Source organism: Stegostoma tigrinum, chromosome 1, assembly GCF_030684315.1.
Source record: "Stegostoma tigrinum isolate sSteTig4 chromosome 1, sSteTig4.hap1, whole genome shotgun sequence".
Classification (NCBI taxonomy): Eukaryota; Metazoa; Chordata; class Chondrichthyes; order Orectolobiformes; family Stegostomatidae; genus Stegostoma; species Stegostoma tigrinum.
In genome coordinates, this window is record NC_081354.1 from 55,333,520 (window position 1) to 55,357,550 (window position 24,031).

The window sequence follows — 24,031 nt, forward strand, 5'->3', positions numbered from 1 at the left end:
TGTTTTTTTTTCAGTAATCCAGTGCTCAGCAGCTATTGACATTTTATTGCTGATGGATGGATCCTACAGCATAGGGAAAGGAAGCTTTGAGCAGTCAAAGCACTTTGCTGCTAATCTCTGTGATATTCTTGACATTAATCCTGACAGGGTAAGAGAGAATGAATGAAACAAAATTAGCTGGAAAATTGAAGTATCACATTTATTCTAAATCCCAATTGATTTGTTAAAGTACCTGATATATGCTTCTAAACGCAAAAAGCCATCACCTTAAATATGCTGGTGAGATCACAGCTAAAATGTTTTATCCATTAAGCTTACATAAATCTGAAACAGGCAATTACTACGCTTTTCACTGCTGTCCCTCAAATTCAGATTTAAATTTAGCAATTGAAACACACTGTTCATTACATGTAGCACCAAGGCCTTAAACTAGATATTCCACAATCATTTGCAAGGCTTTCATTATGTCAGTGATTTCAAGCTTTCCTGGGTCTCAGTTATCTGAACTTTTTTTTTCATATCAGGTTTTAAAAACTGCTCTCTTTTGCAGCCTAACCCTCTCACCAACTGCCTCGTTGCCACCTTTTCCTACCTTGTCGCAGGTTACTCCTCCACTCCAATTCTTGTTGCACCCTCCTGTTCCTCTGGGATAGGGCTTTGGTGATACCCCATTGATACAGTTTCAGTGTCCTTGCTTGATGAAGCATTTAACTGAGTCGTTCAGAGAAAGTTCACCTGACTTATTTCTGGGCTGAAAGTCTTATGAAGTAAGGCCATTGCATTTGAGGTTTAGAAAATTGGGTGATCTTATTGAATCATGTAGGGTGCCAAAGGGACTTGGTGGGGTGGCTAGGGAGATGATGTAACCTCTCCAGGGGAGACAAGAGCCTGGAGAACACAGTTTGAAAATAAGAAGTCTCCATTTTTAAGATGGAGATGAGAAATGTCTTCTCTCTGAAGGGGGTTAGTCTGTGGAAGTTGCTTCTCTAGAAAGAAGTGAAGGCAGGGCCATTGAATGTATGTAAGGCTGAGCTAGATAGATTTTGGATGGAGAAGAGAATCAAGGATTGGGGCACACAGTTAAGTGCAGCTGAGGTCATAACCAGATTAGCCATGATCTTATTGATTGTGGCAAATCAGGGTCTAAAGGCCGAATAGCCTCATCCTGCTCTGTGTTCCAATGAAGTCTGGTTATCACTATCTGAAAACGTGACAAGTGTCCTTTCCTGTCCTTAATACATCTTCAGTGTTTCACATCCAATAAATTATTCTTCAGGTTTGGTCACTACTGTTATACAGGCAAATGCAGCAGAAAATTTGCACATACTATGATCTCACAGACAGCCTGTTTGGTAATTGTGGAAATAGTATCAGTTTCTGAGAAGTTGATGAGGCAGAAATCTTCTTAACATTTCATAATTGCTTGGATATGCAATTGAACCTGCAATATCACGAAGCTGGAATGTGGGATTGGACTGGATGGCTGCTTGTCAGACAGCACAGACCTGATGGGCCAAATATTCTACTTCTGTGATGAAAATATCATTGTTTCGATGGAAAATCCTTTGCACTTTTTCGGATAGTGCCAAGTGATCTTGAATTGAGGCTTGAGCGACAGCATCCTTGTCAGGAAAGCTATCACCTAAGTTAAGCTAATAAAGAGATGTTCTGAAAGATGCATTTCAGATGTATTTCATATGAATACATGGGATAACCTTTAGAGGTTTACCCTGAAGTCCCTCAATGTAAGGAGGAAATTGCTCTCGTTCAAATGAATTCAAATCAGCTTTATCTTAACATGAAGTGAGTTGCCCTGTGGCTTACTGCTCCTTAAACTTGAAATTCAGCATATGTTAATTTTACGTGCAAAAGATTACATTTGTCATATAGTTAAATTTACTTGTTACTAGGTCAACCTGTACGCAAATTATGCACTTAAATCCCACAGCACAGTAACAATGGCTAAGGTCATGTATCTGTCTATCTTCAAGTTTCATTTTGTACCTTGCTGAAGGCATGTTTTCATCTCAAATAGGTTCGCATAGGAGTGATCCAGTTCAGTTCAAAACCAAAAGTAGAATTTGGGTTAGAAACCTATTCCACAAGAGAAGAAACAAAAGAAGCTATCAAAAAAATTTTCTTCAGGCAAGTATGGTCACTGCATACGTAGTAGGAAATAGCACAATTTTACCTGGGCAGCATTCCTGGAGGATAGAACCATAACTTTATACTGAACTCCAAATTTCAACAGCTATCTTAAAGAGTAAACCTGTCATTTTCCCTTAATATTTTGTATAGGGGTGGTGGCACAGAGATTGGTACAGCAATAAAGTACGTGCTACATAAAGGGTTTCATGGAGGGCGGCAAGATGTCCTGAAGGTCATTGTAATTCTCACGGATGGTAAATCACAAGACAATGCAACAGTGCCTTTGAGGTTTGCTAAGAACAGTGGAATGACAATATTTGCCGTGGGAGTCAAACATCCAGGGTAAGAATAATTGTGCTGAGAGAATGATGTGATATTTTGTGTGGACAACATTTGCCATGTGGTTCTTCACTAGCTGCTTTTGGTGTCTTCTGTAGGTGGAAAGAATTGGCTAGTTTAGCCAGTGTTCCCAGTGAGATGCATATGTTCTATGCAGCACACTATAATGATGCTGTTAATGGTTTGTACACTACACTGACACAGTCTGCAGTCTGCTCTGATGTACACCCAGGTGGGTAACACTGCTTTTAATTTTCTTTCTGATACAATGCAGTAAATTTCTACAGGTGCTTGACATGTTCAGGGATATTACAGGTTAATTTCCAAACTTTGCACACGCATTGAATACCTGGGTGTGCGCATTTTTGATCTTCCCCTAGTTAAAATCTTCATTGTGCTGTCAGATTTCCAAAAGGACAGACCACCAGGTATTCCTTGTGGAGAGGAAACTCTGCCTTCACCTAGGGGATACTTTCTGTTGTTCATTTTAGCACTATCAATGTTCTGAATGGTGTGGATTATGAAGCGATCCGTCAACACAAGATTGGGCCTCCATGGAGTGTAGTGAATCATCAGCAGCAAAATTGTATCCAACCTCAATAAATACACAAAAAGCAGGAGAGTTTCAACCAGTCAATTACTGCCTGATCATTTCAACCTCCTCCATCAGTAAAGTAATGGAAGGTGTCATCAACAGTGCTATCAAGTTACATTTCCTTATCAATAACTTGCTCATTGATGCTCAGTTTGGGTTCTAACAGGGCCCCTGACCACATTGCTGCCTTGGTTCAAATATGGCCAAAAGAACTGACTTCTAGAGGTGAGGAAAGAGAGCGATTACCCTTGACATCAAGGCTTCATTTGACCAAGTGTGGCATCAAGGAGCCCTAGGAAAATGGGAATCAATGGGCATCAGTGGGAAAACTCTCCAGTGGTTGGATTATATCTGGTACAAAGAAAAATGGTTGTGGTCATTTAGTGCTTGTCAGCTTAGCTCCAGGACATCTCTTCAGACATTCCACAGAATAATGTCCTAAGCCCAACCATTTTCTGCTGCTTCATCAATGACCTTTTCTCCATCATAAGGTTAGAAATAGGGACGTTTGCTAATGGTTACACAATGTTCAGCACTATTTGCGACTCCTGAGATACTGAAGCAGTCCATGTCTAAATGCGACATGATCTGGACTATAGCCAGGTTTGGGCTGTCATTTGGCATGTAACATTCTTGTCAGAAAAGTGCCAGACGATGACCACCTCCAGCAAAAGATAATCTAATAATTGTCCTCTGATGTATATCCAGCACTGAAACCCATTTGTCGATAACCCCCTCTCCCTGTATCCTTCATCTCTTACCTACTCGCTGCTGGTTCCCCTCTGAATTAGGTTTCGGCTAATAGCCCTTACAACCCGGGGTGAAATATTTGCCTATATGCTGTCTAATCACTCTTAATGAGCTGAATGACGAGTGATCCAGTGAGTTAACTCACACCATGTGTTAGCCATCACCAAATATCTTGTTCCAACACTTAGAACAAGAGAGGAAAATATTGACCATATACTGTTGCCAACATTCAGATTCTTGATTCATTACAATCAAAGGTTTCAGAGAAGAACTATGCAAAATGGCCAGATCAATTTCAATACCTTTTCCTCCAATTGGAAATTAAGTTTAGCTTAGTGACTCTCACATCCAAACATTAAAAAATACGATTGATTTTAGCACTAAGTTTGCAGATACTTTCTGGTTTTAAATTTTTTTGGGAGATTTGGTGCAGGACCGCATGAAGCTGGTAATTAAAGCAGTGGTGCTGGAATCCGATGACTTGTGGGAGGTGGACAGAATGGGATTGCTGGAATGGAGCCTGGATATTGGACGGAGCCAGAAAATTTGATCTTTTCAATTTCTATCTGTTTATTCTATTTTGGATGAAAAATCCTGTGCCACTGAATTATCTTTCAATACTTGTCTTTAAAATGCACAGCCAAATTTAGAAACATTTAGTTCAGTCACATTTGGTTCTCTGATTTTGCAGCCTGCAAGGTGGTATCACAGTTTTGCAAGAGAACAACAGTCAATGCTGAGAAGAAATACCTTGGAAGTCATATTTGCTGGAAAGGCAAAATTGACAGCCTAAAAGGACATGGAAAACCTCTGACTACCTTCTGTCCTTTCTACACGTCAGTTTGCTCAACTCTTTATAACAACAGATGCTTTCAAGAGTGTGACCATTTCAGCGGAAAGTGATTTAATCAACAATCATCCTGCTAACCCATTAACAGGACAGCTGATGGAAGGGATGTGGCCAGGAATCAAAGCACAGAGATGTTTACAATGACCTGGGAGTAGATATTTATTTCCATAGGGAATGGGTGTACACAAAAGGCAAGAGTATATTGGCACCACGAACCCAAACTCATTTAATTTACTCATATGTGAGGAATAAGAAAATGATCAGGGAGAAGGTAGGGCTGATCAGGGATAGCATAGGGAACTTGTGTGTGGAGTCTGAGCAGATAGGGGAAGCCCTAAATGAGTTTTTTGCTTCGGTTTTCACTAAGGAAAGGGACCTTGTTGTGAATGAGAACTTTGAGGAGCAGGAAATCAGGCTTGAACAGATCAAGATTGAGGAAGTTGATGTGCTGGAAATTTTGGCAAACATTAAGATTGATAAGTCCCCAGGGCCAGACCAGATTTATCCTAGGTTGCTCCGGGAAGCGAGAAAGGGTGTTGCTAAGCTGCTGGCGAAGATCTTTGCTTCCTCACTCTCCACGGGAGTCGTACCGGAAGATTGGGGGGAGGCAAATGTTGTTCCTCTTTTCAAGAAAGGGAATAGGGAAATCCCTGGAAATTACAGACCAGTCAGTCTTACGTCTGTGGTCAGCAAGGTTTTGGAAAGAATTCTGAGGGATAGGATTTATGACTATTTTGAAAAGCATAGCGCGAGTCATGCCTTACAAATCTTATTGAGTTCTTTGAGGAAGTCACGAGACAGGTTGACGAGGGTCGAGCAGTGGATGTGGTGTACATGGACTTCAGCAAGGCATTTGATAAGGTTCCCCACAGCAGGATCATTCATGAAGTCAGGAGGTATGGGATACAGGGTGATTTGGCTGTCTGGATTCCGAATTGGTTGGCTGACAGGAGGCAGAGAGTGGTTGTAGATGGTAAGTATTCTGCCTGGAGGTCAGTGCTGAGTGGTGTTCGGCAGGGCTCTGTTCTTGGGCCTCTGCTCTTTGTAGTTTTTATAAATGACTTGGATGAGGAGGTTGAGGGGTGGGTTAGTATGTTTGCTGATGACACAAAGGTTGGAGGTGCCGTTGATAGTATCGAGGGCTATTGCAGGCTTCAGCGAGACATTGACAGAATGCAGAGCTGAGCTGAGAAATGGCAGATGGAGTTCAACCTGGATAAATGCGAAGTGATGCATTTTGGAAGGTTGAACTTAAATGCTGAATATAGGATTAAAGGCAGGATTCTCGGCAGTGTGGAGGAACAGTGGGATCTTGGTGTTCAAGTGCATAGCTCCCTCAAAGTTGCCACCCCGGTGGATAAGATTGTTAAGAAAGCATATGGTGTTTTGGCTTTCATTAACAGGGGGATCGAGTTTAAGAGCTGCGAGGTTATGCTGCAGCTCTACAAAACCCTGGTGAGACCACACGTGGAATATTGTGTCCAGTTCTGGTCGCCCTATTATAGGAAAGATGTGGAGGCTTTGGAGAGGGTGCAAAGGGGGTTTACCAGGATGCTACCTGGACTGGAGGGCTTGTCTTACGAGGAGAGGTTGACTGAGCTCGGACTTTTCTCTTTGGAGAGAAGGAGGAAGAGAGGTGACCTGATCGAGGTGTACAAGGTAATAAGAGGCATGGATAGAGTCGATAGCCAGAGACTTTTCCCCAGGGCAGGATTGACTGCCACGAGGGGTCATAGTTTTAACGTGTTAGGAGGAAGGTACAGTGGAGACGTCAGAGGGAGGTTCTTCACCCAGAGAGTTGTGAGCGCATGGAATAGTTTGCCAGTGATAGTCGTGGAAGCGGAGTCATTAGTGACATTTAAGCGACTGCTGGACATGCACATGGACGGCAGTGAATTGAGGGGAATGTAGGTTAGGTTATTTTATTTTTGGATTAGGATTATTCCACGGCACAACATTCGTGGGCCAAATGGCCTGTACTGTGCTGTACTTTTCTATATTCTATGTTCTAAATTTTAGAAATGGCTTCCCAAACATCTTGATGTAAGCTGCAGGCTGGATTAGAAGGTTAGGCAGCTGACCTGGGAAGACCTGAAGAGGATGTGGATGTTATGCCCAAAGCTTAAAAATGGAGATTAAAATAAAATATCTTTCCTGTCCTGAAACCTCACACCCCTTATTTCCAATGCTATCTATCCACATGTCCTCCATACCTTCCTTACCAACCTATATTCCTGTACTGACCCCCAGTTCCTATGTCAACTAGGTGCCAAACCTTGCCAAGCCACAATTCCAGTTACAATCCTTTGCCCTTCGCCAATCCTGCCAATTCACCTAGTGTCCCTCAGAGGTAGATCTCAGGGCCTGTGCACAGATAGGAAGAAATAACATTCTAATGAATTAGGTGTATTGCAAATACACGATAAATTGCAAAGAACTCATTCACTCATAGAAACATTTCCACTGCATTGAAAATCCTTCACTTTAAAAATGCCTTTATGAAAATAAACATTTAATGCAAGTGGAACAAACATTGCAAATTACAGTCCACACCAAGGAGCATAAAATCACTTGTAGCTGTCAATTGAACTTTGAAGTGGGAGACACTAAACAGTGATACCTGCTCCTTGTGAGATCAGCCAGACTGCACCAATTTAGTAATACAGATCATCAGGCTAGAGCCAATACATCAAAAGAGAAAGCTACTTTTCTTCACACTCCTCATTTTTTTTCAAATATTAAGTGGTGTGAAGTTTTAAAAGCATTGACAGTTTAAGCAGATAGCTTTGACAGTGCCAATGAGTTAATGTACTTCTTGTGTACAGACATGCCTACATTTAACAATCCTGAAGGAAACCTGACTTCTCTTAAAGGGTTAATTATCTTCACCAAAGGACAGATTATCTCCCCTCAAAGGCATGCCAGGACCAGATCAAAAGAGGTAACTTACCTCTTTGTAAAGGTATGTTCACTTTCCAAATGAATCCGTGAGATTTAGACTTGTTGTTACTTTGTCTAATCTGCACTGTTGAGGTTTCTTATAGTTCACCAAACTCAAGCAGAAAAACGAAGCAGTTGATGATTTAAACAGTCAGTTGCCTCCGTTAACTATAGATGCACAAGCCCAAACCAAATCCTTCGAAAGTGAGAATTACTGTGTTATTGGGTAAAACTTAGGATTTCTGATAATTTCTGCTATTTTCGCCATGTTGGAGAGTTTCCCTGATGTTGTGAAAATCTGGTCCTTAATGTCAGTTCTGTAAGGTATAAGTTCTAAAATAATGTGGTTGAGAATTCAGTTTTACTCCACAACAGTCAAATTTTAGCTGACTGATTTTTTTAAAAATAAATACCAATTTGGAACAGGAATGCTATCATGATGAAGAGATATACACATAAACTACTTTGTAAAGACTAATACACTGTGGAGGTTTTTCTCTTAGAGATCACTGAGAAATGTAGCTGCTCAATATTAATATGGATTTTTTTTCAATTCATGTAGCTGGAAAAGGACATACAGTCAGATTCGAACTCGCTGTGCCCGCACCCTGTGCCCAGGTAAATAGCAATGTCTGGAATTTCTACACGATTTTTCCAAACTTCAGCCAAAGTTAAATCAGAAAATTATCGAACCTGTGTGGAAGTATGACCTTAACTAATATGAGCATTGTGTTCTGTCATTGTTTTGTATGTTTTCATTACTTTTACCTCCTGCCTTTTTATGTTACTTATGAGAGAACACATTTTATTGCATAAGATGTTGCAATGCCTGATTAAATGGTACACAAATATGTCTGGAACAACCCGTTATCTGCTTTACCTTCATTTCTCAGGGAAGTGACTTGTATCAGCTTGAGTCCTGGGGTTCCATTATTCTAGGTTGCAGACTCCATGCATAGCCCCATTACCTTAACCCTCGGCTATGAGGTTGAGGGAGTCCGGTTAATATGGTTCACGGGCTGAAGGTGGGAATTCTGCTCGTCAAGAACCTCTGGAGACCAGTTGGCCAGGTGGAGGTCACCTGAGCAGGTGCTTAGGGACAGGGGCATATGGGATTTGGTCAGAATTTGGGAATGTGGCTGGGTGCAAAGCTGGCAGCGGGCTAAGGAGTACAGTGGGGCTCGAGAGGCAATGGCAGGAGGTCAGCCTCAAGAGGAATCACCTGGATGGGTGGCGGAGGGCTCCTGATGTGCTCATTGGGCCTTGGAGGATGGGGCCTACCTACTGCCTACCTCCGGTGTGGAGAAATCTGCCAGGCTGACAACATGGCATGTGCCTCTGGTTAAAACACAGAGGATATAAATTGAGGAATTTAACACAAGCCATTAAATGCCCACATAAGGGCTTGACTTGGCTGGTTGGTGGATGGACTATTCATTGTCAACTCTGATAAAACTGGGTGAGACAGATGGATGGTGGTTAGTGGGCAGACCACACATTGGTTATAACTGAGCCTCCTGCTTTGAAACTCACCAGTGGATGAGCATAAAACGCAGCCATTTGTTACAGCAACTCAATTTGAATGAGAATGAGGTATTTTTCACTTGATTATGGTGAGATTAACAAAATATATTGGAGGGAAGGAAATGCTTGGAACAGTATTCATTAGAATGTGTGAATGTCAACAATGGCCTGTTTAATCATCTGCTCCTGGTTATGTCTGCTGAAGTACCTTCAAGAGAAGCTTAACAGAAGCTGTAGCGAAAACAGTATCAGTGGACAAGAATCCTCAGACTGCCCGTGTGCTTTCAGACCAGTGGATACCAGAAACAGAATACTTACACTTTGCTGGGGAAAACGTGAGATATTGGGCAGCACAAAGAAAAGCGGTCTGTTCAGTGACAAGAAAACATTTTATGCAAAAGGAAAAATATTGCAGATGGTAGAAATTTGACACCTAAAAAGTTCCAGTTTTATTTTATAAATTCTTTTATTTTGAATAAATCAAGGATTTGATACATGTTTGAATATACCAAAATGTTTGCATTTTTATTGTGTTAATGCTAAACCATCCTTATCTCTTCATATACTAACACAAATATGAAATGTATTTTCTGTATATTGTTACAGATCCCTGTGATTCAGCTCCATGTCATAACGGAGGCACGTGTGTTTCAGAGACCGTGGATGAGTACAGCTGTTTGTGTCCCCTCGGTTATGGGGGGGACAAACACTGTAGTGAGTACCTTTTATAAGATATTGAATTAAAATCCTTATTTTCAATTATGTGACTTGTTTTCATATAAAATGCAAAAGCAGATAACTCCAGGAAAGTGAACGGTTTGAAATGGGATAATGGGATATGTTTCAGGGGAGAAATCGGATTGAAGGATTAAATGAAAGAATTGGTAGACCTCAAGAATCTGACCTCAAGACTAATGACAAGCATCTGTGATACTTTTTCAAAAATTCCTTTCCTAAAAATTCTTACTTCTCAGTCTGAAACTGATTCTGCAATTTCAAACATTTTGTGCAGAATTTTAGTTTGACCAAAGGTTCAGGCTTGGGCCAGGGGTGATGAAAGCTGTGCTCCTGGGTCAGAAAGCTGAAGGGCTCCCAACCATCACGTCCACAATTAGTCACAGTGAGTTGAAAAGTAGATGGGAAATTAATGTGGAGCCACTGGGTAAATAATTTACAGATTTAAACAGGCAATTCCTTTGGAATTAAACCTAAGATTGTGTCTTCAGCAGTCAGAGAACAGGTTCCCCAAACTTTGCGGAATTTGCCAAGGGAGAACACAATGGGCAGCATTGTTTATTAACTTCAGTGATAATGGGAACTGCACATGCTGGAGAATCCAAGATAATAAAATGTGGGGCTGGATGAACACAGCAGGCCCAGCAGCATCTCAGGAGCACAAAAGCTGACGTTTCGGGCCTAGACCCTTCATCAGAGAGTTTATTATTGTTTATTAGCTTCTCAGGTTTTGAGTAACAACATTTCATTGCTAGTGGGCTAGGCTTGGGCTCACTGCTCTTGGTTTGAGGTTGTGGTTTTGTTGCTTCACAGTGATTTACAACCTTCTGAAAGCAACTCTTCCTCCTTTGATCCACAATTTGCCTCCTCCAGAGCTCAGTGCTGTGGAACAGCTGCTTACACAGTGTTCCATCTCACACCTCAAACACGGGACCACATGAGCAGCACCAGTTGCCTTAGCTTAAGCCACATGCTGCCGCACAGTACAAAGCGCGTAGACACGGAGATCTCTCACAAATACTAGTGTCAATTCTGCCATATGTTGTCCATTCCTTTGGGCTAGATCATTTGGATAGAGTTGAAAACTTCAGTTTTTTATAACAGGAGAATGGGGTTGAGAAACGTATCAGTCAAGATTGAATGGTGGAGCAGAATGGTTTATTTCTGCTCATATATCTTATGGTCTTGATGGACAGAAATTTGGAAGTTTCTTTGGCATGGATTTTTGCCTATCATTCTTTATCAGTTATTTGTTAATTGACAACATATTGATTTCGTTTTAAAAGCTGAAATTCTGACAGAATGTTAAAAATGTGCCAATCCATGTTCAGGTACTTGATTTCCCTTTGTTGGTTGTTTTATGCTGTCTGAAGTGCCAGTCTAAGAATCTATATAGCAATGTAGTGCCTTTCTATGTTTGCATCGACTCCACTAGTCCTATTAAAAATTACTGGCTTGTAGTAACAGACGTTTGCCTGTTGGTGGCAGTCGTACCCATAAAAAGGGAATAATGACCGCCTTGTTTTCAAAAAATGTTTTGGGGAAAAGAGACCGGTGGAATCAACCGATGTGTGAACACAGGTGCAGATTGGTTTGTATTATTTGTGTGTTTCTATAAATACTCTTTCGAGGAGCAATTTTATTTTCTGTCATTCAGCACTTTTAACCACTGTTTACTTTAAATTGGATCAACAAAAGCCTCTTGTTTGTTTTTGTTTCAAAGAGTTACCAGTGGTAGCGTGCTCACTGTGCTTCAGTACATAATGTAGCGCTGTATTTCAGGCGCAGTTATAACTACAGCTCGAAACTCACACAGATTGATGGATGACTGTTAGAAAATGAACAGTCACATTTCTGTCATCTCTCAGCCTTTCGCATCTACTTACTGTCAGCTTTTAGTGCCCACTTGCTACCAACATAGTGTTTATTGTTTCAGATATGTAAGTACACATAATACGTACCACAGATAGTCAGTTAGCTTCTGTTGAGTTAGATATCAGGCCAGGTGGATCGGCCTGTAGTGTTCAGGGGTGTGTGGGTTATAGGGGGAATGGGTCTTCAAGGGGCAGTGTGGACTTGTTGGGCTGAAGGGCCTGTTTCCACACTGTAGGGAGTCTAATCTAAACAGAGACCACGGATGGAAGGCTGGCTTTCGTGATGGTCTGCGCTGTGCACACCACTTTCTGTAGTTTCTTACGGTCCTGGGCAGAGCAGTTACCATACCAGGCCGTTATGCACCCAGACAGTATACATTCAATGGTGCACCTATTGGTGAAGGACCTTTATGAACATGTCAAATTTCCTGAGCCGCTCGAGGAAGAAGAGGTGTTGTTGTACCTTCTTGACTGTCACATTTATGTGGGATGTCCAGGACAGGTTGTTGAGTATAATCACTCCAAGGAATTTAATGCTGTTTGCCCTGTTAACCTCAGTTCTGTTAATGTAGCTGGGGGTGTGTTCTCCTCCTTTCTCTGTGAAGTTGATGATCAGTTCTTTAGTTTTGCTGACGTTGAGAGACTGTTTTCATTGCACCACTTCATCAAGCCCTCTATCTCCCTTCTGTGGTTTGACTCAACTAATCAACTTTGTTAGATACCCGTCCCACTGTGGTGGTGTCATCGGCAAACTTGTAGATGGCTTTCATTTGGAATTTGGCAACGCAGTCGTGGACGTACAGGGAGTACAGGAGGCGGCTAAGGACACCTCTTTGAGGGGTTCCAGTGTTGAGTGTTATTGTGGAGGTGATTGGGGTGGTGGGAGGAGGGAGGTGCAACCTTCCCAGGGTTCTATCCATTCTCTTGGCTCTTCAGGAAACAATGGAGATTCCAACCATTCTGACCCCACGCTCTCCCTCCCTTATTGATCTGGAAAGATGGGAAGCTGGAAGTGGTTTGCAAATGACGTGGCTGAGTGTCTGTAAAGCCTGCTGCTACAGCAAATAGGCTACCAACCTTCTGGCTGGCTCCCCACCCCACTGTGAGCCAATCTTTTTTTTAAAAAAAAGTCTCCCTGCTTTGTTGCTTTAGTTTCAGAAATTGCAGGCAGCAGCATTAAAGAATATAGCGCAGAATATAATCTATCACATCACCAATCATACCTCTCAGTGTCATCCTTAGAATGCATCGGTCCGACAAAGCAGACATCAAACATCAGGTACTGTCATAGCATTGTGTATGTGGTATACAGATCTGAGCATATAAAGTAATCTTAGTGTTTCAAATATATCAGGAACATCACTGTCTGTAGCCTGGACAACTAGCAAGTGTGGGGAGGGGCTTAGTTTGCAAAAGAAAGGTCAAGTGATCTGATACAAACTCTAAATATTGATGGAAATAACAGTCTGGTTCCCTGACAAATTGGATCTTGGTTAATTGAACAAAAATGCTGTATATGAGAAATGATTTAAACTTATTGTTGAGAATTGTGAGGTAATGTATTTTGGTGAAAGAAACACAGAGAGACAATCCAGGCTCTAGAGTACAACTTTGAGGGGAGTACTGGATCAGAGGGACCTCGGGGCTCATGTCAATGAAGAATTTTAGATGCAAGGAAAAATTAGAGAAATTGGGCTTATTCCCCTTGGAACAGAGCAGATTAAGAGATTAGTGAGGTGTAAAAAATTATGAACAATTTTGACAGAATAAAGAAGGATATTCTGTTTCCTATGTTATTCAGTTTGCTATGTTAACAACTAGGGATCACAATTTCAAGAGAGCTAGGAGTGAGATGAGGAAAGTGTTCATTTCTCAGAATTGTTAGGATTTGGAATTGCTGCCTGGGAGAGTGGTGGAGGCAGATTCCATAGGAGGTTTCAAAGGAAAGCTAGATATTTATTTGAAAGTGATAAATTTAGAGGGCCGAGGAGATAGGGCTGTAGAAGGGGATTAGCTTTTTCGGGAGTCAGTACAAACATGATTGGTCAAATGGCCTCCTTCTGTACTGTAAAATTTCATGATTCTATGTCTTTTGATAACTGTGCAATTAATATCCTTCATAGACTATAATTAATAAAGGGACTATGGTTGCTAAAACCTGCACAATTAGCAATTGTATCAATTTTCATGAACTTTTCTTCACTAATTATCTTTTATTGTTTTGTTATTCAGCTGGAAACAGGTACCTGAGTAAGTATCAGACTAACACAATTCATTAAATGGAATGTGCCCATTTCAAAGCCATGTCCTAATGAAACAATGGATTTACCTTCCCCATGCAGTTCCTGCTGGCATTACGGACTGTTCTGTTAACTTGATGTTTTTGGTGGATGGTTCATGGAACATGGGCCTCGAGGGATTCCTTCAAGCTAAAGCTTTTGTTAAAATACTTCTTCAGTCCATCACAACTTCTTCAGCAAGACTCTTAGTGGGATTTGCTCAGTATAGTGACAACGTTTGCATTGAGATTGGAATGGGACAGTACAGTGACTTCAATGGTTTGTTTAAAGCAATAGATAACATATCCTTTAATGGTGGAAAGACATTCACTGGAAAAGCCCTGCAATATGTAGCTGACAATGGTTTCGGTGAAGTCTCTCGAATGAATGTTCCTCATGTCCTTGTAGTGTTTTCCAATTCTAAATCTCATGACTCAGTGCTACTCGCTGCACAACACACTAAAGAAAAGGAGATACTTGTTTTGTCCATTGGAAAAAAATACGTTCAAAATCAACTAAACCGCATAGCTGGAGATGCTCAGCTTGTATTTGCATATAATGAACCACAAGAACTCTACGGTAAGGTTTTGGAGCTCAGGAGAAAGATATGTGGATTTAACACACCTGGTAAGTTGTCCTATTTTCTGTGTTGGTGCTTAGGGTTTAATAATGTGCTTTTTAGTACAGGCCACATCTGGGTGAGATGTGGGTGTGTGCATGATGAGGTGACTTGCTACAGCAGAAATGCGGCTCCTGTTATTTAAATTAGAGACAATGGCAATACATGCACCCGGTTTGAGGCAATCATAAGAGAATAAAAGGTAATCCTGACAAGCTCTGATTCCACGATGGAAAGTGACATGTCCCCAAGTCTAATTCTGTATCTAGATTTTCAATGGGGTATAAATTCTCAGCATCATATTGCCCTAATATCTTCAGTAATGTACAGTAAAGTCAAAAAGTGAAGTAGAAAAAAAGTATGAATTAGAAGCCAGGAGACACTCGCTTTCATTCATAAAGAAGAAAATTGCACAGAGGAAATTTTCTGATGTGCTATAGATTTGAACTAACAGGAAGAGGTCAGACAAAATTCAACTCAAAACATAAAAGATTTATCTTGGTTCTTAGAGTTCTTAGCGTCCACAGGCTATAATCACTGTAATTATGCTGGGTGCTGTTCAATGGTGATCTGTGGCAGCAAGCTCACAGTATATTTTGGGAGCAGTAACAAGTGATCTAATTTGAAAGTCTAAGGCAGGTGTCTATCCATTAGAGATACATCTCAGTTAATCAACAGCCACTGACTTGCCTTTGGCTGTCCAAGCTACTCCTGGTTGCTCCAGGATCGTTCTGCCTTTACCGGGGAACGGTCAGTCTGTGCCTACTGATTGGGTTCCAGGAAAGTCAAGGTTACAAAAATTTCCTGTAGTTGGTTGGAGATGCAGGTGTGGACACCTACTTTTCCATCATCTCGACCATATTTGAGGAAAACCGTTTACTGCTGGCTGCACAAGTATTTGATTCTGTTGCCACACTGTCCTTTTGAAGATTAGATCTCAAAGATGTGGGTTCCTTTGCTCCTCAGAGGAGGGTAACCATTTCTCTGCTTGGAGGAATGACAGTACTGTGTTTGTATTCCCGCTTGTGCTCGGTGAAGCACCTGAGTATGACCTTTCTGATACTTTAATTGATTTTAATGAGTGAGCACCTTTTTGCTGGTGCAAGTAGATGCCCAAGATGTGGTTGATGAGAATGTGGATCAGCAATTGGATAGGCAGTCATTAGGATAGTGGACCTCTTCCTCCAAGGCAGCCTTTTTGATGTGAAACCTAGTTTAGCTGTGAGCACAGTTACATTTGCCTCTGCTTTGTAATCCAGAAAGGAAGCTCAGGGTGCTTAATTTGCATTTGATGAACCTTTGTCAAACTTCTCCTGCTCCCTTGGTTCTAACCCGCTCTCCCCACCTGATCTCTAATTGTCTATTTTTGTATCTATTGCTTCTCTCTCTTCTGTACACTTGGGGCTTTCAGTGGTGATGATACTCCACTTGTCAATTTTGTAAGGTTGTACGTCACTGCTGGAGTTCATCTGTCGCTGAAACCCCCAACCATTTGTTAGCTCCAGATTGAATGATTCCAGCAACCTCCTCCCATTTTCCACTGTCTGACTGTGAAAACTGCAGACTAAATTAAGATCAACCTGGTGTAACTGCTCATATTTGGCTTGCTGAACTTGTCCAATTTCTGCTTCCTCAGTTGCTGCAGTCTTTTCCTGTCAGTAGTCACATTTCGGTTGCAGGCTAACTGACTGACTGACTGTGTATTCCTAAAATGATAACATTCTGAAACGAGTAAGCTCAGTCAGTCTTCAATATTTTCTTTGTCTGGATCTTCTGTTCCTCAGAAAGTCGAATCTGTGTTGCTGGTCACCAAAGGGTACTTTCCTGATTGCCATCTCATGCTTTATGCCACCTCTGCCAATATGTGGATCAGAGTGAGGGTTGTTAGAGATAACTCCCTGCTACCAATCCTCCTTTCATCATTAGACAGATTCTAGACAAAATATTGATAGCCATACAGGATACACAACCATAGAGTCTACAGAAAGCTCACTGATCTTAGTTAACAAGAAGATTAATTGCCTGACAGCAATAACTCCAACTACATCAAAAAGCAGACATTATTACTAGGATTTTCAGGATCTGTAGCCTACCATAGAATTCACTGCCTCCAGACAGTGACTGTGTCACCTCACCGGAAACTCAAGATAATGTAAACATTAACATCTTCTTCAAAATCTTATACATATTCCGCTGCCTATCTCTGCTATTCTCACCTCTACCAACACTTGCCAGTGCTCAGGAACCTCTGTCACTAAGATTGAGAACATATCACTTCAATCCCTTCTTCTACCTCACTCTTACTAAAGTTTCCCCTTCCTTAGCTGTGACCTTCTAACTTTCTCTAATGTCTCTCCAAACTCCCCTCAGGCTCAGGTCATCCAAAAGATTTATTTCCTGATCTATCAACCCTCTTTCTCACTAATTAACTGGACATCCAAATTCTCTTTCTAACTGTCATGTTAGTCAATATTTTTAGTGCTTTTCTCTTGCTAATTAGTTTTGCCTTCAAACCTGCTATCATTAGCTATCTCCTCATAAAGTCCTTTCATCTCTCCAACATTTCAAAGTGCCATCTCTGTCTTCGCTTCCTAATGTCCTTGAATCTTTTTCACTTCCTAAATCCATGTACTTCATGCTTGTATCTTTCCGTTGAGGTGTCAACTCCTGCCATTGTGCCATATTGGCTCTTAGCAAAGTCAAGAAACAGCCTCTAACATGACTGGAGGCAGACTATCATCCCCACTCTTTCTTGACCTCACACCCAGCTTTAGTCACAGTTCACTACACCCTCCTCCTCCAATGCCATTCTGCCATCATCCATGTACTCTCTCATATTTATATTCTTATTGATCTAACCATAGCCTGAGAACGGTCGGTGGTGGTTCCTCTTCCTAGTCCAGCACTGTTACTCCTTGTATTCCCTACAACACCGACAACATTCACCCTTCCAAATCTGTTTCTGTGAAAGAAAATGAGCGCTTATGCGAAAATTCAGTGAAAACATGAAGAATCCAGAGACATCCTTTGTTTTATAAGACAAAGACCTATGGGAGATGGAGATTTGAAGCAAAAACAGAAACTGCTAGTGAAACTCTGCAGTTCTGGCAACATTTGTGGGGAGAGAGCAAAGTTAATGTTTCAAATTCTGACAAAGAGTATGCTAAATCTGCTGAGTTTTGCCAGTAAGTTCTTTTCCTGTTTGACATCTTTTGTTTGAAATCTGTATCACCTTGGGGTTTATAACAGCTGGAAGCTGGAAAGTAAAGATTCATGTACAAAATGCTATTAATGGCATTGATGTAAATGTTGTTGTGTTCACAGAAACTCTGGACAAATTGAAAGAGATTATTTTACCATATGGTGCAATATAAACTAGAATACGTCAGTGTGTGACTTCATTGTTTTACAGATTGTTTTTCCAAGTCTTTAGATCTAGTATTTGCAGTCGATGCTTCTGGTCAAGCTGGAAGACAGAATTTTCGACAAATAAAAGGGTTTGTGAGGAACATTGTCTCACATTTTGACATTGACAAAGACCTCACACAGGTTGCTATGGTGATCTACAGCGACAAGCCCCGAACTCTCTTTAACTTGGATTCATTTGACAGTGAAGGAAAAATTAAAAGGGCAATCAGCTCAGGCCCATTTCTAGACGGGAGTGCTCACACCGGGAAAGCTCTTAAATATATACAGGAGGATACCTTAAGTATCCAGAAGGGAGCAAGGCCAGGAATCAACAAGGTCGTTGTGGTGATTACTAATGGGCAGAGTTCAGATGATATTGTTCCGAATGCTGAAGAACTCCGACACAGTGGGATTACTGTAATTGCACTGGGAATGGCAGACACTCGGGCAACAGCACTCCTCAGAATTGCAGGAAGCCGCAAATTTGTGATTCCTGTTCATTCCTATGAAGATTTTAAACATCATGAAATCAACTTGGTACGGAAAATATGTGAAGGTAAGCTGCGCCTATCCTGTTTTTAAACTTGCAGAGTACTGTTATATGAGATTTAATTTTAGCACTGTGCATGGCTGAAAATGAGCTATGTTTGAGAAGCCTTAGTTGTCAATAGAGTCTGTAGCATAATATCTCATCTTGGTCTATAACTTCTTATAATCTTCAGTCTCACTGTCACCATATATATATATATGTCCAATATTGAAATTTGGAGTCTGTTTTGAAGCAGTTAAAGACACAGCATCAGCTTTTGCTGAAAGTCTTTTTAGAGTCATAAAGTCATAGGGATGCAGGGCATGGAAACAAATCCTTCAGACCAACTTGTCCATGCCAGTATCCTAAATAAATCCAGTCCCATTTTCCCAGCATTTGGCCCATATCCCTCTAAACCTTTACTATTCATGTATCCATCCATATACCTATTAAATGTTGTAATTGTACCCCCCTCCACCACTTCCTCTGGTAGCTCATTCCACATATGCACCACCCTCTGTGCGAAAAAGTTGCCCCTTAGGTCCGTCTTAAATCTTCCCCTTTCATCTTAAACTGTTGCTGTCTAGTTTTGGATTCCCGCACCCTGGGGAAAAGGTCTTATTTATTTACCATATCCATGCCCCTCATGGTTTTATAAACCTCTACAAGGTTATCCCTCAGCCTCTGAAACCCCAAGGAAAATAGCCCCAGCCTATTCAGCCTCTCCCCATAACTCAAACCTTCCAACCTTGGCAACATCCTTGTAAATCTTTTCTGAACCCTTTCTAGTTTCACAACATCCTTCCTATAGCAGGGAGACTAAAATTGCACACAGTATTCCAATAGTGGCCTAACCAATGTCCTGTACAGCCTCTGCTACTCAATGCACTGACAAATAAAGCAAGCATACCAAATGCCTTCTTCACTACCCTATCTGCCTACAACTCCACTTTCAAGTAACTATGAACCTGTACTCCAAGGGCTCTTTGTTCAGCAACACTTCCCAGGACCTTACCATTAAGTGTATAAGTCCAGCCCTGATTTGCCTTTCCTCAAATAAAGCTTAATTAAAGTCCATCTGCCACTCCTCTGCCCATTGGCCCATCTGATCAAGTAACCTCCTTCCTTCACTGCCCACTACACCTCCAATTTTGGTGTCATCTGCAAACTTACCAACCGTACCTCTTATGTTCATATCCACATCGTTTGTACAAATAACAAAAAGCAGTGGACCCAGCACCAAACCTTGTGGCACACTGCTGGTTACAGGCCTCCAATCTGAAAAGCATCCCTCCATGACCACCCTCTGTCTTCTACCTTTGACCTAGTTCTATACCCAAATAGCTAGTTTTCCTTGTATTCCGTGTGATCTAACCTTGCTAACCAGTCTACCATGAAGAACCTTGTCAAACGCCTTACTGTAGATCATTGTAGGTCATGTCCAATGCTCTGCCCTCGTCAATCCTCTTCATTACTTCTTCAAACTCAATCAAGTTAGTGAGACATGATTTCCTACACACAAAACCATGTGACTATCCCTAATCAGTCCTTGCCTTTCCAACTACATGTAAATCCTGATCCTCAGTTATACAAGTATTGAAGATGTGGCCACATCTGGAATACTGAGTACAGTACCGGTGAGTGTACTTACAGAAGGATGTTAATGTGTTGAAAGCAGTTCAGAGAAATTTTAGTGCGCTAATACCTGGAATAACTGCATTGTCTTATGACGAAAGGCTGGGCAGACTGGATCCCTATCCCCTGACAATTAGAAAAGTCAGAGGTGACTTAATTGAAACACAAGAGCCAAATGGGACTTGACAGAATGGATACTGAAAGCATTCTTCTTTTTGTGAGAGAATCTAGAACTAGGGGTCAAAGTTTAAAATTAAGATAGAACCCTCTTAAGACAGAGCTGAGGATTTGCTTTTTCTCTCAGACAGTTGTGAGTGTTTCGATTTCCCATCTTTGTAAGACAGTTATATAGATTCTTGAGTACAGAGGAGATGGAATGTTATCCATGATATGCAGGAATGTAAAATGGTGGTTAAAACCAGATCAACCGTGACATTATTGAATGGTGGTGCAGATTCGCAGGGTTAGGGTTGAATGGCCTACTCTTGTTCATTGTTTATACGTTCATATGTTTTTTGGAGCAGCCATGAAGCCTATATCTTTGCAAATTCTCATGTTACTGCTGCATTTGAGGGGTGAGACAAGTTGCAAGGGAAGTTATTAGCAGAGAAGAACTACACTGTGTGGTCATGGTTCTGACTGTTGTGCGTTCCTCTGACTGACCCAGAGCATTAATACAATGTAGCCCATTGTTTAACTAGGGCCATTGTGGAGCAGATGACAGGCCTCCTGAAGATATGGTTCTGATGCTTGGATCAGTCTGGTGAAGCCTTGCCAGATACTGTGGGCTACATAACCCTGGCATGCTGTCCTCTGTATACCTCAACCAGGCAATGAGGAGATATGGTGGCTGAAGAGCTGGGAGAACAGAATCAATCTTGCATGGAGGAAGCCGGGAACATAGAGCTAGAGGAATATCCAAAAATGCACAGGTTAGGTGGATTGGCTATGCTGATTTGCCCCTTGGGTCCAGGGATGTGTAGGTTAGGTGGATTAGCCACGGGAATTGCAGGATCACAGGGATAGGGTTGGAGGGTAGTCTGGCTGGGATGTTCTTTGGAGAGTCAGTGTGGACTTGTTGGGCTGACTGGCCTGTTTCCATACTATAGGGATTCAATGGCTTCTATGGAACAACAAACTCTTCATGATAGAGAGTAGCAGCATCAGAGGCCATAAGCTAGAGAGGAGTTAATTGACACTGAGGACTCCCAGTTCCTGTGAGCTTGGTGCAGTGATCACTCAATGACTATAAGTTTGTTGTTGCTTGAACAGCGAGCAGTGTATTCCTGTTGGAAGAGGCAAATACATTGTTTTTGCTGTTGCTGAATAAAAGTATTTTGAACTGTTTGAAAGCATTCCAGTATGTGAATGTTCCATACTGAACAATGAAAAGATATTGGGCATTGGAGAAAGATTAACACTCCCTTAGACAGACCTGTAAGATCAATATGGCTCAGGATGGATAAGCTCTGTAGATTGGTTCTTCAACAGTGATGGATGTAAGAATATGCATTTGTGTGCACTTTGAAATGTCAGCCATACCACCGATGTGCACAAAGAAGCTTTGCTTTGTAATTGCTGTCCTGCGAAGTGCATGAAGGGCAGGTCTGGACCTCCAACCCATGATTAAGTGTGATGCTGTACTTCGGAGATGGTGCCAGAGATCCCAAGGTATCCAGACAGTGATGAGAACTTTTGCTCAAGCCAAATGGGAAATTTGATGGTGTTGGTTGCGGGGGGTGGGGGGGGGGGGGGGGGGGGGGGCGGAGAGCCCACCATAGTTATTTCGTAATGAGGTGAGTTTGGTAAGATAGCATAAGAAAACCCATTAGTGCTCACGAAGAGAAACTTCCTGTGAAACTCACCAAAAATGACAGTTAGTCAATTTCTGGTAAGAATCAGTTCAATATGACATTACTGCAGGTGGTGCTTGAAGCAATCACCAGCATTAGCCCTTTCAGACCCTTACACTCATTTACAACATTTTCCTCTACCTGGATACTGGACAGAGTGTTCAAAATGCATTGCGCCTGCCTCTTAGATAACACAATAGTAGCTACTATCATTGTCATTAGAACCCTCTTATCATTGAATCTAGCTGCTGGGTCTCTGTAAATCACTGAAGGTTTCTGCCATGATTGTAATGAGATCAGCCAGCTGGACCTCAGAGAATGTGAGTTCCCCAATTTTGGAACTGTTAATCTGGTCCAATCGAGGAGCCCTCGCTGACATATAAAATGGACAAGTGTCAGAAATACTGACACTCTTGTACCTGACTCTCTCTGAGGCAAGGATTGGCCAACTGTAAATGAAGGGTGACTTGATGACAGGATACCAGCTCTACAGAGTTACATCAGTTTTGAATCCTTTTTGTCAGTAACTAAATTCTGTGATGTTCAATGAACAGGATTAAATATTTCCATTCAACTATCCTTGTGTTTTGAATGCCTTCATTAAAAGTTTTACTTGAAGCCTGTTCTAAACTCCTAGGTTATTTTCATCCAGACTTGTGACTCTGAACTGAATTTGAATCCCATACTGTCAGTATGTACCTAATTTATAAAGATGGAGTAACACTGGTCAGTCCGCTCTCCTGATGCAATGTCTTTCTTTGTTTCCTTGCAGTTCCTGCTTAGTGGCATTATTTCTCATTGCCTCAAAAAACAAAAGGACAATTTCAAAAGCTATACTAAGGTATTTATTTTCTCTACTTTTTCTTGAAAGCAACATAATCTGTTTGAGAATTAGGAAGCAGAGCTGTTATAGGTTTTCTGTTTTATAAACTTTAGAAAATGGAAATGAATTTAAATAACCTTTCCTCCTGATTTCAAAACAAATTAATTGAATTTTGAAGCCAACTAATTATCTTGCTTTGATGATCAGAAAGTATTAATGCTAATGGATTATATCACTGTGATTCTAATAACCAAGAAGGTCAGGAATACTAAAAGCATCTGTTCTATATTGGCATTTAACTTTTTTTTGAGTAGGCAAGTTTGATTTTGAAAAAGGCTGAAACCTCCAAGGGAAACAGGAAGGGGGACTAGATAAAGAAGAAACAAGCTGGTTGAGGTAATAAGGCCATAACAGTACTGTGTATCATTTTATGAGATACATTGCAGAAATTCATCAATGCTGCTTTGGCAGTCTTTCTAAACCTGCAATATCTTTCTTAGAAGAATAGGACATTAAGAGCACCGCATCTGTAGTAATTTGTTCCTACCGCCTATAAGTTCGCCTCCAAGCTGCATACCATCCTGACTTGGAACTGTATCACCATTCCTTCACTTGTTGGCTCAAAATGCTTGACTTACCTCTGAGAGCATTGGAGTCTAACCACACCCCAATGACTGCAGTCATTGACAGACATAAGACAGCAGCTTACCACCACCTTCTCAAAGGCCCTTTTTTATTAATTCACCCACAGGATGTGGACATCACTGGCTGGGCCCACTACTAATTTCCCAGAGAGCAGTTGAGGGTTATCCACATTGCTGTGGTCTGGAGTCACATGTAGGTAAGGATGGCGGACTTCCTTCCCCAAAGGACGTGAGTGAATCCAGATAGTTTTTACCCCTGACAATAAGCAATAGCTTTAGGGTTATCGTTATGTCCTTAGTTCCAGATTGTTTGTAACTGAATTCAAATTCTACCATCTGCCACAGTGGGGTTTGAACCCATGTCTCCAGAGCATTAGCTGAATTCTTGAGGGTTAAAAATACCACTAGACCATTGCCTCCCTAGGGAAGATAGACATTATAGGGATGGACTTAAGAATGGACAATAAATGTTGGCCTCTAATGACA

The 24,031-nt window shown here is 41.4% G+C and overlaps 1 protein-coding gene across 4 annotated transcripts in view; it reads left to right on the top strand.

Moving 5' to 3' along the window:
* LOC125451614 (von Willebrand factor A domain-containing protein 2-like) overlaps nt 1–24,031 on the top strand; it is a 55,400-nt gene that overhangs the window by 11,361 nt on the left and 20,008 nt on the right. For all 4 annotated transcript variants that reach the window (XM_048528948.1, XM_048528957.2, XM_048528938.2 and 1 more), the window contains 11 exons: nt 15–148; nt 2,036–2,145; nt 2,299–2,490; nt 2,586–2,719; nt 4,524–4,668; nt 8,185–8,240; nt 9,753–9,860; nt 13,988–14,005; nt 14,098–14,661; nt 18,066–18,617; nt 22,851–22,919. In XM_048528948.1, coding sequence (XP_048384905.1) covers nt 15–148; nt 2,036–2,145; nt 2,299–2,490; nt 2,586–2,719; nt 4,524–4,668; nt 8,185–8,240; nt 9,753–9,860; nt 13,988–14,005; nt 14,098–14,661; nt 18,066–18,617; nt 22,851–22,861 — 2,024 coding nt within the window. In that variant the 3' untranslated portion in view covers nt 22,862–22,919. The remainder of the gene's footprint in view (nt 1–14; nt 149–2,035; nt 2,146–2,298; nt 2,491–2,585; nt 2,720–4,523; nt 4,669–8,184; nt 8,241–9,752; nt 9,861–13,987; nt 14,006–14,097; nt 14,662–18,065; nt 18,618–22,850; nt 22,920–24,031) is intronic.